Source organism: Coturnix japonica, chromosome 2 (genome assembly GCF_001577835.2).
Source record: "Coturnix japonica isolate 7356 chromosome 2, Coturnix japonica 2.1, whole genome shotgun sequence".
NCBI lineage: Eukaryota > Metazoa > Chordata > Aves > Galliformes > Phasianidae > Coturnix > Coturnix japonica.
In genome coordinates, this window is record NC_029517.1 from 36,209,830 (window position 1) to 36,227,655 (window position 17,826).

The 17,826-nt window shown below is 40.1% G+C and overlaps 1 protein-coding gene across 9 annotated transcripts in view; it reads left to right on the forward strand.

Annotated features, from left to right (window-relative positions):
• Positions 1 to 17,826, forward strand: part of RBMS3 (RNA binding motif single stranded interacting protein 3) — a 689,820-nt gene that overhangs the window by 425,784 nt on the left and 246,210 nt on the right. For all 9 annotated transcript variants that reach the window (XM_015853914.2, XM_015853918.2, XM_015853919.2 and 6 more), the window contains one exon: positions 10,584 to 10,675. In XM_015853914.2, coding sequence (XP_015709400.1) covers positions 10,584 to 10,675 — 92 coding nt within the window. The remainder of the gene's footprint in view (positions 1 to 10,583; positions 10,676 to 17,826) is intronic.

The window sequence follows — 17,826 nt, forward strand, 5'->3', positions numbered from 1 at the left end:
GTGATGGGCAAATAGTGATGGGCAATATGTTTGTCATACTTTTGGGATACGTCAATACTGATTGCTTGAAATACCATCCAAGACCAAAATCTATGTACACTGAACCTGCTCTGTCTCTTTTACATTGGTTTTCCTCTGACTTGCATGTTGTGGCTTATCATGCTCTATGCTGCCTTGCCCTTGGTCATACAGAGGTAATGGTGAGCGTTAAAGAAGGGATGACACTCTACTTCCCTCTGACTCTCATTGAGAAAATATTAAAATGGTATAGAGCCACAGGGCTCAGTGGGTCTTTGGGAAGGGAACAGATAAAGGAAGAATTTACACTGCAGAACTTAATCCAGGTTGGACGCTCCTGGGCATTGCAGTGCTCCACAATTTCCATAAAATGTCAATCCCTACATGATCTGATCTTCCCTTGAAGGAGTGGTAAGGGAGGAAAAATGAGAGCAGCACTGTCCCTAGAAATTATTCCTTGAAAGCACACTTCCCTCATGCTCAGAAAGTCATTGGTATTTTAGCACTGACAGTAGTGTCATGATTCTTTTCTTAGTATCCATGTAATGAAATATTCACAACATATTGCTCATCTCTGCCTAGATCTCCAAGGCATGTAGAGTGTTGATACTTTGGAAAAGGAGCTCTTTGCATGTTATCCAAAATGTTTATTATAGCAAAGGTTGACATGCCAGAATTGGCCAACTGGCATTAAAAAAAAACAACACACATTTCAATTCTTCAGAAAGTGCTATCTCTTTGCTGCCTCTTAGAAACTATAGTAGTTTTCTGAATTACAAGTGGTTTGCATAAGGAACATAAATTGCTGTGCTCTTTATCACTGCTTACTGTGTGACAAATATACAATCCAATTTTTCAAGTGTGGTGTCTTGAAAATGATTATGTATTTGAAATGAAAACCATTTCAGTACTTGAGCATCATCTCTTTGGAACAGGCTGGATAATAACATGTTCATCACCTTGGGTTATTTTAATATTTCCTGAAGTCTGCACAAGATGCTTTCTATTTTCTTGTCAAAACATACTGAAATGAAAATTATTTTAATAAAGTACAGTAATCACAGTGTGATCACCAAGTGCATCTGCTCTTGTCAGATTGTTTCTTCCCACTTGCATTTGTAGTTACTTAATGTTATGATCGCCAAGCAATCCTGCATCAAGAGGAAGAGAAGGGAATATTTCATTTCTGACAAAGAGTGTCGTGTCATTCAGAACATCCTTCTTTGCCTCCTAGAATACTGTCAACATTTAAGCCTACTGTTGGAAAAGCTTACTACCCAAGGACCTCACTTTTTTCCAGCAATATTTCATTGCTCTCTCCCATAAATACACCATACACTGAAAGCAGAATTCCCATTGACATTCTATTTTTCCTTTTCTGTCCCATAAATGTTGCTGCAGTGATGTGATATGCCTGCAAGGTGCTTAGTGTGACTGCTAACATCATTTTTAACTAGTCCACTGCAGTCAGTCTTACAGCTTCTTAGGGTACATGCCCCTTTGCTGACCAGCTGGTGAATAACTTGCTTAGCTCCAGGTAACCTCTGGTCCAGTCAGTAGAAAGAAATGTTTGTCTACACAGGGGATAAAAGCTTTCAGGGGTTATGGCTCAATGATTTGTTTCTAAGCTGTTTCTCTAGACCAGGTTTTTCACTCAAGTTACTCAGCTCTAAAATAAGTGATGGACAAATCCCAAGAGATTTGGTTTCATATCTTACTCAAACATTATCCGAGCTAAGTTAAGCTCTGGAGTCTACATAACTGAGCATGAAACCTCATAAGAACAGACTTTCTCATGAGAGTGTCGGTGTTTCTTGCTGGCTAGGAATACCAAGAAAACAGTCTTTCTTGTGGTATTTTGGATCTTCAAAATCTGGAAACGGCTGTAAAATTAAAGAGGAAGGTGAATATGAAAATATGAAAAATAATTGTTTAAAAAGTCAATCATTTTCAACTTTTGTCTGTGAGGCTCATGTCTAGTTTTTGGTGACACTATTAATGGATATCGTGGATCTGGATCTGAAAGTGAGAACTTAATCTGAAGTGCAAGTTCTGGCTGTCTTCTTGTGGTTATTGCAAAACACTAATGCTTGTGAGTCACGGCATTTCTTCAGTCAAGGGAAGAATCTGTTGTTGTATCCTTCCCTCACTTTTAAGTAAATATGGAACTGAGCACTGCTCTTGGAGTACTTGCTTTTTGGGAGAACATTTTGCTTTCTTCAGCCGCTACTTAACCTGTGAAATTTAGCTCAGCCCCTGAGCAACAGGGAATGCCTTATACTGATGTGTAATAAGAAATGTTGTAATACAAAATAGATATAAAACAAAATCATGTTTCAGTATACAGAAATTTTAAATGTGAGCTATTACCTATTTTAAAAGTTTTTATCTTGGTTTTGGATTTTTACAATGAATTGATGAGACTTGCAGAGAGAGTAACATTCAAAAGTGGTGATGGAAAAACTCATTTATCTCTTGTCTTCTGCCACTGCACTATTTACAGTACATTCTCTTCTTCATTCAGCCTGCATTTGGTAACTCGAGCAATGAGACTTCAATCATTTGCTTTGTACAAATCATCTAAGTTTGCACTGTTAGCAGAATACAATGAAACATTTCTTAACTATTCTCTTGGTCTATTTTTGCCATAATTTTTGTTCTGTGACAGGTGCTTGTGAAGTCTTATCCCTCAATGTTCACATCGATAATACTTTGTAATTTGCTTACCTGCAGATACTCACTCACATTCAGTGTCATTCTTAAGACCTCAAACACTTGACACATTTTTTAGGAGTAATCAAAGAGTTCTACTGGATTTTGGGGGGTTATGTTTGTGGACTTTCTAGAGTTTTCTCCGGTTTCCCAGTCTTCATGGTTCTGAATTGACAGTAACGCCACATAAATGGTGAGCAAGGGTCTTTGAGTGCAGTATCACTTTCTTGACTGGGGCACCTGTGAAATTTGCTCTGCTCCTCCCTCTCTCCCTTGCTGTTGTTATTGCAACCGTATTTCATGCATAATTTTTGTAAGGTCTGCTTCTGTTATTCTTGAGAGAATGATTTTGAAGAACTTTTTTCCAAGAGAATAAAAATAGATGTGTATTTGCTTATTTAATAAGTACTTCTTTCCCACAACCTAAAATTTTATAGCATTCCTCGTACTGTTACATTTACTTACTAGAGATTGCAAAAGGTTTGAATTTATTAACAGCTTAAAGTGTAAGAAAGGATAATCACAAGCTCCACACTTAGTGTTTTTGCCTGTAAATATCATTAATTAGTTGTGCAACTAATAATAACCTGCATTTATATAAACTCTGTTTAAATCAAAGGAACTGAATATTCAAATTAAGAATGTGTTTGTAAACAGATGTCTAAAAATGGTTTGTTAGTTACTGTCAGGGCTGCTTTTCTCAAGTTCTGCTGTGATAAAGGGGATTCAAATAAGGCAAGAGGTAAAAAGAAATCACTGCAGGAATATAATCTAAGTGACAGTTTTGTGCCATGTTTCCATATCAAACTAAAGCAAACAAAAGATAAAGCTGTATACGCATACTTAACAATGTAGGTGCATCTCTGGGGGGTGATCTGAAATGAAGGGACTGTCTTCTCTGTCTTGTGTTTGCAAATCTCAGTTTCCAATTATTTTTCCAACTATATATTAGCTGTTTTAATTAAAATGTGAGGATTCACCACTTTCTAGTCACTGAGAGCGCTGTTACAAAGTGGGGCTTTAAATACAGTAATCATTTAGACAATTTTACCATTACTCTGAGCATTTGGAGACGGAGAAATATTTCAGCACAATCTGAACAATGAAAGAAAAATCTGTTTTCAGTAATTTTGTGTTCAAGGGCGACTCAACCTCTTTGCTCTGTAAGTCTAATTTTCCAAGGCTTATAAGACTTTAATTTGATTCTTTATCTGAGCATAAAACAAAGGCTGAAAATTGCATAGTAAATTACTGGGTAATCGCTTTTTTGTGGACTACCTGATTGTCAAAATGAACACTACTTTTTAAGAGAACTCTACATGCTGGGCAAAAGTGAGCTTTATAGCTAAAATTGACTTATTCTTAAATGGAATCTGAGTGGTTCCATCTAAGCATGAAGGACAGCCACTTCACTGATCGTTATATATTTGCTGAGTTGTATACCTGTAAATATATTAGCATTTGTGTAGAAACTTTGTGCTGGTGCCTTCAAATATACTCAAGCAGATATGTCTGGATGTGACCTCTTCAAGAATAAAAATGTATTCAGGATAAGTGTATTTCATTTCATGATTTCCCAATTCAACAGGTAGTTTTGACTTCTGTCTCTTCCCAAGACTGATATTTTTGCCTTTTTCAGAACCCCTTTTGGGAGTGATATTCAGTTCCCAAACTTTGAGTAACGTTAATAAACAAGCTGATTAAAAAATAAATAAATAAAAATGAAGTGTTGTCTTAAAATCACCATGTCCTTCTTTTCTGAACAGTTAATACTTCTTGAAGACCTGGTGCAAACTGTATCCATGGTCTTGTCTGTTCTGGATTTGAGGTCTGCAATACAGAATTCTAGATGTCCAAAAAGAAGATGTCAGAACTTTGCTATGTTAAAAAGGTACTGGTTAGAAGCAGAACCCCAGATGGCCTGCTGTTCCAGTCATAGAAAATCAGTTTTGAGTATAAAGGAACTGTTGAAATTGCACATAACCAAGTTTTAGTTCATCTTTACATGATTGTGAGACATGTCCATTTTTATGCAAAATTTTCACATTTTATGTTTCCTGCCATTCAGTCTGGATGCATTCTGTTTCTGCTAAGATCCTAGCTAATGGAAAAAATACTTCTGATACATAGAACTATACATAGAGAACTATATAACTATATATGTATAATATAACTTCTGACAAAGGGAGCTTGGTGACTTCATTGGAGGAGCACCACAGTACTCATGAGCTCCCCATCAGTATGTTTACATACTTCTCTAAGACAGAAGCAACAAAAAAACTCCACAAGATTAGCTGAATGAACGTACACACTCCATTCCAGTGTGTATAAACGATCTCCTCCATCTCCTGTCTGGGTGCATCATCCGTTCTTTTCCCTTATTTCTGTGTGAACATGTTGTTGTAAAATGCAGAGTTCTACTTGACTTGAATCTCAGTGATTAAAAGCAGTACCTGGCCAGGAGTCAGATGTGATGTTTGGCCTTGTGGCAGGGTAAAGCAGAGTTTCCCAATCCCAGCTTATCCTCTGTCGTTCATCACAGCTTCTTCTTTCCCATGCCTTGCCAGAGGCATCAGATCTCCAGCTCAGCTGAGTGCGAAGGTTCCACACCTTGCTTCTGGGAAAGCACACTTCTCCTGGCCTTCACTTGTTGTTGTTTTTTTTTGTTTTCCTTTATTTTCACTCATGTTACTGTGCAATGGGGCTTCCACGTGCGAAGGACTCGTGCCCACTGGAAACACATCATTATCCGTGCTACCGCTGTAGAGCTTTGCCATAACTGTGGGGATAGCAAGCGACAGGTAGCACCTTAAATTATTTGGTGTTACCCATAAGTACCCAATCAGTCAGGGCAATTCAGAGTTTGATGTCTTAGAGCTATACACACCTGCAATTACTTAAATCCACAGAACTGCACCCACAGGTATTTGCAGGCACAAAAATGTTGGCATAAAATTAGAGGCCATTTCCTAAAACCTGTGCCTAAATGTTGATGATATGGTATATGAGGAGTTGTTATTTTGAAGTGGATTTGCGGAAAGCAATTGAAAATCTCCAGGCATCCCATCTGTGTTTAAAGTAACAACAATAACAAAACTTTAAATTAGCATAGGAGATTTAAGACATTTCAGGAAAACATTGATTAAATCTGCCAATGAAATGAATGTGTTTGGCGAGTGACCTAATTAGTGTATACTTGGTTCTTTTTCACTGCACTGCTTACCACTAATTGCTGTTCTGCTGGTCTTCTCCTGACAAGTCAGAAAAAAACAAGGATGAGGGATTTGTTGAGGAAATAGTGACATTCAGTTTTAATTCATTTGAACCTGCTGCCAAGCTTAATTACGGAGCTGTGGAATGGAGAGCAGGAGGCCCCCAGCTGCTGGGGTTGTAGGAGACGTTTAGAGTCTGCTGCGGTATTCGGGTAGCACTTACTGCAGCGAGCTATAAACTTGCGCTTGCTGACGCTTAGCTGTTTTCTTTCCCCCACAGGTACAAAATCACCGCTTTTATTCCTGAAATTTAATTATTTAGCTCTAATGGCGTCAAGCCAAAACAAAATTACAGCCGTTTTATTTCTTGTAGGAAAGGTCGAACAATTAATCTAGATAGTCTTGTCTTGTATTCTGGTGTGTGGGTTGTCAGGTTTTTTTTTGTATTCACATTTACAAACTAGTCATACATGTCCCTCTGTAAAATAACTTGGGGGTCCTGGAATCACTGTACCCAAACTCACCTTGATTTAAGGGCCTTGCATTGATAATAAGTTCAATTTCTGACTCTCCCAGCAGCAAGGGATAATCTAGCTCTCCCTGTTTGTGCTCTGTGATCTTAAACAAAGAGGGCAGGATGCCTCATGAGGAAAGAGGAAATAGTTTTGGTTTTGGTTTCCTGTGGTGGAGATAGATTCCTGTGAGCAATCTGGAGGTCCTGGTATAGAGGCTGCAAGTGCTTTACATGATTTTCTGCACAAAAACTGGAAAAGAAAAAGTTTATAGACGAGAATGTTCATAAGGCAGTGATCAAAATAACAAGGGAAAACAAACAAACAAACCCAGAAAAAAAAAAAAAAAAAAAAACAACACTAAGCCAAGCTCTGGAATTTGAAGATAGGAGAGGGTGTGGATGGTGGGTTCTGCTTTGTTTTAAAGAAAAAGAGAAGCAATGCAGACATTTTCTTCCAGCAGCAGCATCCAATTGGCAGCCCCCAGTCTGAATCTGTCCCAAAGGACATTTCCAGCGTCCTCCCAAGAGAGCCAAGGAACGGCTGGCTGAGCGGGTAGCCCAGACTGGGCGGCCAGAGCTGTCTCTGCACCTGCCAAGGCAACCACCACAGTGTGGCCAGGGGCCAGGGTGAATCCTGGCCTGGCCTAAAGGGCAGGGCTCTCACATCTTGGGTGCTCATGTGTGCTATGGGGAGAGCAGGAGGAGATGTCACAGCACCCAGCCTTAGCTGCTGATGAAACTCAGTCTACCGTGAGAGTCATGTTAAAAATAAACTTACAAAAATACATCCATATATATATATATAAATATATAGCCTGTGCTACTTCCTCAGTGCCCAAAACAACAACAAGAAAATATAAATGAAGTGAGGTTCTAAACAAATGAAAAACTTAAGTGTTGATCATCAATGTAGCCTGTAAACATCTACAGGGAAGAACATAAACTGTGCAGAAAAGCACATGCTTGTTTTTCTGTTCCATACCATTGCAGAGTTCTTGTAAGGATACTTGAGTGCTGAAGCAGCCTGGGAACTTGGCTTCCCTTGCAGCAGATTGATGTACTTTGGAGTGCTTTGCAGCCATGGAGTGATTTTGTCCTGATGTTCTCTGTGTGGTGGAGAGATGTGTCAGGAGCAGGGAGGGCCAGGAAGATGCTTGGAATGGAAATTAGCTTGTGGGAAGGAGAAAGAGCAGCTTTGCAGTGATGCAAGTAGTATTAATGCCAGAATGCATAATGGCCAGCTGAAGATGCAAGATTTTTGTCTAGAGACTATTGTTGGGTCTATGACATGGATATCTTAGCCACTAGTGCCTATTGAATAAATGTTTAGGAAAGATCCACTGCTTTAAACATTATGGACTGATGTTAATCTTCAGTAATCCACTGTTAGATGTGCCTGATCCCTACAGTACAACACCAGAACACTCTTCAATAATCCAGTTTATATTTGCAAGCAATAATAACTTAGATGAGAATACTTACTGTGCTGTCTAGAATTTTATATTAAAAATCACTTCCCTTCTATTCCATTCAATTATAATACTGCATACATGAATGGTGTGCTGTGCAGTGATGATGAAAGTCAAATTCCGATGCCGTTATCTGTTTTTAAGGGGAGTGTTAGCTTATTTTTGCACTGTCACCTCCAAGTTTTCTGGCATGAATGCAGTGAGAAATAAATTCTATGGCCTGAGAAGAGCACTTTGCTACCCTAAAAAAAATCATTTGTGTTTGTTTGATCCAAGCCACCCCATGACTTCCCAGTGCGTTTCAGGTTTCCCGTTTGGCAGCTCTGGCTTCTTGACAGGATCTCTCCTTTAGCAAGATAGCAGTTGCCTCTGATCTGCTGCTCTCCCATAGGGCAGAGGCACTACAGGAAGCCAGGGAGGGCTCTTGTTCTCCTGTAACAGAGACTTTTTGGTTCAAAGCAGCATCAGCTTCTGTGCTGCTCTGCAGCTCGAAGAACAAGGCAGAGCAACCTGCCATGGAGAACAGGCTGGTTTCCAGGTGGTATGCTCTGTAGCATTAAAAAGGGGAAAATTAAATGGGAGAAACTGAATAGATAAAGCAACCTCCTCTCTATTGTCCAAAATCCAGTGTTCTTTTTACGGCAGTTTATGAGGTGTGCTGTCCCAATACACAGTTGTTCAGACTTTTCCTCAGTTTGTAGTAATGCTCTACCAAAACAAACAAAAAAAAAACCAAAACCAGCAACACACTCCAAAAAAGAACAACAGAAAAACAGATTGAAGTAAAAGGTTCAGATCTTGACTTTGTTATCAAAATAGTGCTTTTCAGCATCTTCATAGGTTTTGTCAGCATTTTCTTTAACAATCTTGGTGGGTTTTTTTTTGTTTTTTTTTTTTTTTGTTTTTTTTTTTCCCCCTAATTTCTTTTTCATTTTCTTAAAGCTTTGCAAATAAGATTTAAGCCAACAGCAACAAAAATCCATACACACAAAATTATCTCATCGTTGGTAATGCATATATACCAAAGTAGTTGAGAGAGATGTTTATAACCTGGGGCAAGGTGATCGCAGGGACACATTCTCATGCACAGATGTGGCACACTCAGGAAGGCAATGAGGCCTCACATGAGGAGGAAGAAAGGCTGGCAAGAGAAAAATGAATACGGCGGGAAAGCGTATCTGTGGTTGCCTCCTGTATTATATGTATTGATGTAGTAAATGGAGATGTCTGTGAAGGAGCTGTGATACTATAAATATGCTTGTGCTAATATTATTAAAGCTTTCAGGCAGTTCAGCTTCAAGCATACGGCTTCCAGGGGAGAGGTGGCTTCCAGCCATGGTTTGGCTGAGCAGCATGTGCCTACCTGTGTCTCAATTGCTTAGTGGGATGTAGGCTCAGGTTTTCAAAGGGTTCCCTAGATGGATTGTGAAATCCATGCAGCTGCTTGGTGAGATTTTTAAGTCTTCCAAGATCTGTTGAAAGCTTTATGTGCAAGACTTAAGTGTCATTAAGTGCTTAGAAGTTGTTAAAAATTCATTTTCTGTCCTCCTTGCCCATCTTTCTTTCTCTGGGTAAACAAAAATACTTCCAGGGCTGATGTCCAGTATGGGCTTAACAGTCCTAGTGTTCCTACCAGTCTTCATTGTTGAAGGAAAGAAATTGGGAGGGATACAGTGGGAGAAAAAAAAAGAAGATAGGAGTGGTTAATAAACTGAACTACTGCAGATACTGGCATTGTAAAGACACTTAAAAACAGATGACCACTCCTTGTCAATCTGTCAGATGCACCTTCTCTAAGCTAATGCTCAACAGATGCCCTGAAGCAGCTCCTGGTGAGGGCCCTGCCTTCATTCCAGGTGATCAGGTGAAAGGGGTGGAGTATGAGCAGGCTGTGACTTGATTATCCTGCTATTTTCTGCAGCTACCTGGTGGCTGCTGGCCCAGCAGAGGTGTGGAGGTCTCCCCTCAGTGCACCCACCTGCTGGAGTCTGCTGTGGGCTCCCTGCCTCATACACCCGGCTCCTGCTGGTTGTGGAGACCTAGGACACTCCTCGTACAAAGCTTCATCCTTGTGTGGTTACAGGAACAGGGAAGGAGGGTTGTTTTTTCATGATCTAAACCTCTGCAAGCCGTAGATTTCTGTGACAGCCTTCTATAAGGGCGCATTGTCTGCAGAGACCATTTCTATGTGAACTTGCATTGCAAAATGGATGCAGGCAGCATCATGAAGTAGGGACAGCTGCCCAGCATAGAGATGGTGGCTGCTCACCTGGGCAGGTGGCAAGGACTGTGCCTCCTCTTTGGGAAGAAATAGGGCAGGAACCCACTGCACCAGAGCACTGACTGGGAAAGTGTCTCACTTTTCTATCAGGACAGGTAAAGGGCTGCTGTTAGTCTCCTCTACTGCACACCTTGCTTCACTTCGAAGCTTCAAGTCATTGCACTTATTTAGATCCTATTAGGTCAGGAGAGGGCTAATTGGGTCTAAAGAAGGCAGGAGGAAAGCCAAGAAACAGCGGTGTGATGGTTTCTGGTGGTGGAAGTGCTACCAGAAAACTGACACAATGTGAGAGAAGCAAAGGTCTTCCTTAAGGAATGAAATCTTGATCTATGTGCACCCTCATGGCTAATGATATGTGTTTATTGTTTACTTTTTAGGTTATGGTTTTGTAGATTTTGACAGCCCGGCAGCAGCACAGAAAGCAGTAGCATCTCTCAAAGCAAATGGCGTGCAAGCGCAGATGGCAAAGGTAAGAGCAACTGTGTAATTACTACTTTATTTGAGCTGTGTCTCATGTCTGAGGTGTGAGATTTTCAAGAGTTCATTTTGTTCCTGTTTTTCACAGGCTTTTGGATTGCTTATTTAATTGTCTTATACTTTGGTTCTGGTGCCTCTTTTGCCCTGTGATCTGTGCTCTTAAAGGCTATGTCCTATGCAAGTGGTTCTTCTCTGATTCCCCATTTCCAGCTCCCTTGTGGTAGGGCTATAAGGTCCAGAGCACTTCAGCGACAAAGTGCTGGCAATGCCTTTGTGCTGGACACACCAGGAAGGAATTATCTAGTTGTCTCCATTGGGCTTTTTTGCCTTGGAATGTACAGTCCTCTCTTATGTGCCTGGTAGGTCACTCTGAAGGACCGACTGCCTAAGCATATGCAAGGTTTGCTTTATTTGTCTCAATTTTGCTTCTTCTGTACCTTTATTTTAAGAATATAAATAGAATTGTACCAGGTTTTCTGAAAGAATATTTGCTAGAGATCCCCTGAAGGTCACTGCTATATGTTGTTTGGAGAGGCTGCGGGAGCAATGCTTTGCATCTTGTAGCAAGTATCCAGCAAGGTGAAATACCCTGGTTCTAGAAACATCTTTTGTCCACAAGCGAAGGGGCTGCGGGGGTTACAGGAAATGATTATCATGTGTGCCGGCTGCTGCCTTTCTGAAGGCATAATCATGTGTCTTGGGCTCTAGACTGTGTTGGTTGGTGAAAATAGCCTTAGCTTTGTACTTTCAAAGCGCCTTGTCTTAGAATCACTAAAAGCCCTTAAGTATTGCTTGAGTTTGTCTCTGCAAAAATGACATCAGCTTGGAGTCTTGAACAGTAAAAACAAATGGGTAATATGAAAACAGAGACAAGTCAAACAGGAGATAATTATAGCACTTGGACATTTCAGTTTAAAAGAGCACTGATGATTTAAACCTTTACTTTTCAACAATTTCATACTAAATGTATGATACTAAATATTCAGTCTCGAGCCTTTAGTGATGTATGGGCTTACTGTGACCAAGGTGCAGGACCAGCTCTTGGTTTTGCTGAACTTCATCCCATTGGCCTCAGCCCAGCTATCCAGCCTGTCGTGATTCCTCTGCGAGGCCTTTCTACCCCCAGGCAGATCCTCACTTCCACCCATCTTGGTGTCATCTACAACCTCACTGAGGGTGTACTCATTCTCCCCATTCAGATCATCAATAAAGATATTAAGCAGGTGTATGGGAAACTGTTGATTCCAGCCTGAACCTCTGATTAACTACCTGAGGCAAGCAATGAGTCAGCTGCAGGAGCACAGGAGAAGGTAATTCAGCTGTGCTACCGGAAGGAGTGGAGCTTGACTCCACCTCTCCCAGATCTCACTTAAGGACTGACTGCCACTAAGGCAGGATCTCTTTCTCTGGAGATTGCTCCTTTGTGAAGTTTACTGTGAACCTTCAATATTGGTGTTTTCCATTTATCATAGATTATTCTTCTATCATGATAATCTTTCGTATGAAACATCTGTTTAACCTCTCTTTACCTATGGACTGTATAATTGTTTGATTGTATAATTGTACAGCAGGTCAGGCCCTAATACCAAACCCTGTGGAGCACTGAGTGGCTGCCAGCTGGGTTTAACTCCTTTCACTGCCATTCTTTGGGCCTGGCCCTCCAACCCGTTCCTTATCCAGCAAAGATTGTTCCTGTCCAAGTTGTGGGCTGCCAGCTTCTCTAGGAGAATACTGTGGCAGACAATGTCAGTGGCTTTGCTGAAGTCCGGGTAGATTATATCAATAGCCTTTCCTTCATCCACCAGATAGGTCACCTGGTCATAGAAGGTGGTCAGGCAGGACCTCCCTTTCATGAACCCATACTGGTTGGACTTGTCCCCCGATTGTCTTGTACATGCCATACGATCTCACTCAAGGTAATCTGTTCCATACCCTTCCCTGGCTCTGAAGTCAGGCTGACAGGCCTGTAGTTTTCCAGATGTTTCTTACAACTCTTCTGGTAGATGGAGCCCCACTAGGAAGCATCACATCCTCTGACACCTTTCTCATTGACCAGGAACATTAATAGATGGTGGAAAGTGGCTTGGGAATCACCTCTACCAGTGCTCTCAGGTGGATCCCATTTGGCCTTGTGGACTTGTGACAGTCCAGATGGAGTAGAAAGTTTCTATCTCCACCTGAATTATGAAGCTTTATTCTCCTCCCCACTCCAGACCTCCAGGTCAGGAGATGGTTTAGTAGCTTTTAGTTTTTATGGACAGGTGGTGATAAAAAGTGTATTCTTCAAATGGATAAAAGATGGCAAGATGTGGCATGTGAACACCTTCTATGGATTGTGCTATCTTTTTTCTCCTCAGATACACTGAATCTGCTTGCTGAACTATAGACAATTTGATGAGTTAGTCAAGCTGCAAAAAAGAAACTAAAGACAGGAAATATGTTTTAAGCTTCTGGTTAATCTCAAATAGTTGTTTCTGAGGGGGACTAAAATTATAACTATGGAAATATGTACAGTTGTGGGTATAAAATTAGAGATGTAAAGTGTAAGATTAAAAGGTAAACTTACATTCAGTATTCTGATGTGTCAACAACATTGGGACGTATCTGTTGTGATTCACAAAAGTGAACAACTGCAGCACTTGCATACGTAGAAATACCAAAACCTAAATGTGACTTAAAATGCTGATTTGGAATGCCCAGTGTTTTGGGTGCTAACCTCTGAGCCTGATGCTTTCAGAGTGGGAAGGTCCGGACCAGCCACTGAGGTTTGTTTTCTGGGGGTTCTGTGACTGGAGCCATTTGTGATTTTGAGGAGGCTGGCGTGTATACTTCTTGTTTGCATAAGGATCACTGTATTTTTAATATTTAGCCACGGTGCCTGGAATCTGAGATAGGTCCTTTGTAGTGTGTTTGATAATTCAGGATAAATATACAACTGACTTTTCCTATCTCTGAAAAAATCAGAAACTATTTAGAAAATGGGGATTCAATGGAAACTGAGACAGCTCTACACAAAGTACCTCACATTGCTGAAAAGTCAGGAGCCTGGGAAAGCAAATCTATCTGGAGAAACACGTTCGCTTTTGCAGATGTTGGGAGCCAAGTTGCGTAACAGGACTAAATGACAACACTACCTGCCAGTGTCTGAATTAACAGTGGATGCTCAAAGAGCTCTGGGAAAAAAAAAGAGGCGGAAGAAAAATTTAGTTTGCATTTCTGGAAATTTATCCAAATCAGTTTTGTTCTGAGAACTGCATGAGTTAGTAGTAAGTGGTGGCAATCTCATGAAAAAAGTCAAAATGTGAAGAAATTACCTAAAACGTTTGCATGCTATCCCTTTGCAGAATAGAGTCAAAGTTCTTTATTTTCTCTTCTGCGTTCCAAAACAGGGAAACTGCCCCAGTACAGGGCTCAGGGAAAAGACAGGAATCTATGTCCAGTGAATGTCAAAAATCTTAGTTCAGACACAAATGCTTTTGAATGAAGGTGAACAAGGCGCTGGCCAGCTTTTTTTTGCACTGGCCTTCTCCAGTAGTGAGGGAAAGTGTACTGAAATGTCGGTGTATTCTGTGATGTTTTCCTGGAGAGAGATCTTGTTCGGAAAGAGAAGCTCTTTCTCAGTTTTAACACAGTATAATTTTTCTCATAGAAATCCAGGAATCTTCTTTGAAAAACAAAAAGCAGAACTGAACCCCCACCCATGTTGGCTAACAGAAGTATCTTGTGGATACTTGAGTAAAATATATTCATTTTATTGATTCTTAAATACAGCCACCTCCCTCATTTTTATAGCATTTGGACACCCTTTTGGCTGATGTTGTTTCATAGTGCTGCCTCTGGAAGAAGGTTAAACTCTGGTGGTTTGATGCTCCAAGTCCCATCTCGGTTGGAAAACTTGTCCCATCAAGGCTAATACTTGCTGTAACCCTACACAGGGAAAAACACCATTAAACGTGTTTGAATCTCTCATTTTGTTCTCTTGGATGCTGTTCAGCCTACTGCAAAGCAGACAGGAGAGGATTCGGTAGAAGAGGAACAGCAGTGCTGTTCTTGCAGAGGTGAGAAGGAGCCTGTGGATGGCTGCCCATCCAGTGGGACAGGGATGCTCCCAGTCTCCTGCCATCAGGAGATCTAGGCTCTCTTAAACATATGCACTCTCCTTGCCTCTTTAGTATTCTCTTACATAAGCACCCAATGCAGATTTTGAGTACTGCTACTATCTTGCATCCAGTGACATTCATCTAAGTGGTCCATCATTAGCAAAAAATCCTTATAACAGTTTGATTTATTGAAAAAAAATAATAATGCTATGGAGCTGCTGACTGATAGTTTCCAGTCTACCTCACTTCATACATGTTTTTTGGTCATCTTTGGACTTGATTCAAACATGCAGATTCACTTTGTGTGCATGTACTTGTCTGGGCTAATAGTGTCCTGGTGATTTTTTCGGGGGGTTTTATTTTTGTGCTGAAAATGTCACAACTGATATGCAACTAGATGATTTTGTAGGAATAGTTGATTTATTTCTCGCTTTCTGTTAGGAATGAAGTAAACACAACGTGGAAAAGATGATGTTTGTGTGCATGATTTATACATCATATTCATTTTTTTTTCTGTATGCTCACTTCAGGCGTTTTCTTGAAAAATGTTACAACAGGACGTGGAAAATTAAGTAGGAGAATCTTAGTAGCACGTGAGTTGGCTTGTACTAGTAGAGAGAAAAGTTAGTACACCACATGAGAAATGCATTAATGAAATCTGTATGCACATCTATTTTTGGCATTTGCAATTGTCCTGAAGAGCCCTGTACAGTATATTCGTTGTGAGACTTCTAAATCTGCTTTGTTGGTTAGCTTTCAGTGATACTGAGCAGTCTGCATTCGCCTTCTGACTCAAGAGAAGCTAGTTCACTAAATAACTTTGAGGATCTGAACTTCTGTCAGTGCTGAAACTGATGGATAGTGCTATTGTAGGACAGGTGCATACCTACACATTTGGGATTTCACTACCATCTTTTATTTGCAGTTCTAGTCTGTTATTGTCTTTGCCATGCAAAGTGGATGTTCCAGCAAAGATCGGTTCTTACGAAGAGCACGTAATGGCTTTTTATATAATGGCTTCTTATATAATGGCTACTAGGAGTTGAACAAAACATTTATCAATAAAGTTGTTTTTTTTTAAATCATGTTATTATTCCAAGTACATGTATAGGGATTAAAAAAGTGTGATCATCTTCTCTGGGTTTTGCTTTTTATATGGAATGCTGTCTTTAGATGTTCTCATTACCTGTGTCTGAAATGTGAACATTGAGGAAGTATTTAATCATTGCTGGTAGTTGTCTAAATCCAAGGACCATTTATTGGCTTCTTTGATGCAGTAATTGCCATACTGAGTGTATGCCGTACAACCTGGATCTCACAACAGGCTGTGTCAATAGACTCTGATGGGTTTTGTTCATTGAGAGAAAAACAGAAAAGAATTTTGCTTCTTGTGTGATATTTTTCTCATCTCCCCATCATGCAGAAGCTTGAACACAGGGAGCAATCACAATTGAGGTGAAATGTGGAAGGGAAACTTTTCCCACAGAACAGAGCCAAGTATAAGAGCTTGTGAAAGGAGCAGAGAGCTGGCTGCTCTAGAGTTAAGTAGACAGTTTGTCTCCAAGGAAAAGGAAATCCCACAGAAGAATCTGGCACAACCAAGTGTGTCTGTGAGGAGTGCTCTGCTGTGAATGCTCCTTGCTGTCTTGCTAAAGCGTTTACTGTCTCACCCTGTACTCGCGCACAGTGTGTGTTCAACACTGAGCTGAATCAATAACAAACCTGGGTTAAATTACAATGAAAAATTATAGCTGGGAACACGTGAAAGGTGGTTAGGTTCAGATTCGTAAATTAGAGATGCCAGTGTTTCTCTTTTATTTGCTTTCTTTAAGCAAGTCAGCCACACCAACAGAGCTCTTTATAAGCAGTAACCACATGCCTGGCAGCTTAATGTAGTGACAGTTATCAAAACTTACCTTCCTCATCCTTTCACCTCTTTATTTGTTGTGGTGTTTTGCATGAGCTGCATTTCACTCTTCTAAAGGGAGCAATAGCTTCCTTGCTGGTCTTGCCCCTTAAGTGCTATTTTTTGTCAGTACAGAGTATTCTTTTATTCTTTAAAGAATGGTGATTGAGGAAGACAAAGGCATTATTGAGATGCTAAATTATTTGCTTGTCATAGGTTTTATATATATATATGTACATATATATCTGGGCTTCGAAAAACAGATTTTCCTTAAATATATATATATGTATAACTTTAAGTTCTAGAAAATCTGAAGCAGCAGATGATTTGGTCTTTTGAGCTTTAACAATTAAGGCTAAAGCAGTGTGCAACTTTGGAAGCTACATCTAATGTGATGGTTTGAGATGATAGTGGAGATATATGATCCTAATGGGAAGACTGCATAATCTTGTCTAGCCTAAAAAATATCATTCTCCTGTCTGAGAACTGTCCGATAGCTAATGATACCATTCCTGTTTCTATTTATCCACAAGCAAACAGCAAGTGCATTAGCTGGAGCCATTCTTGAAAAGTAGTTCTGAGGGTATTAAAACCCAACTGTCCTTTCACACAAGTGTATTTCTCCTGCAATGATGTAGGTCACTGTGAAGGGGATATTCATAGGCAATGCTTGTACCACACCTGCCAAATTTGTACACAAAAATTTCTTCAGAGATTTTCAGAAGTGCTTAACTTAGCATAATTCTACTCTCCTGGAAGTGAATGGGATTTTGCTGTTGATTAATGGAAAGGAATTAGGTCAGTGCTATGTTCCTTTGTTCCCAAATATCTTAGCTCAGCACCTTTCTTAACCACTTAAGTTAGCTTAGAAAAATTTTACCGCACATATAATTATGTTTGTTCTCTACCTATCACCTCAAATAGACCTTGCCATGGCATTTTACTTCCCTATTTAAGTGCTATGTTAGTTTCTAGATTGACTTGATTTTTTTTCATACTGTAACTTCATCTAAGATTAAAACATTCCTCTGCCTTTGAGAATTGCAATGTAAATAATCAGTAAATATATCCATCTCCATGCTCCTAATGCCCTGCACCACAGAACAGATGCTAGTAAGTGAAAGACATAGCCAGCAT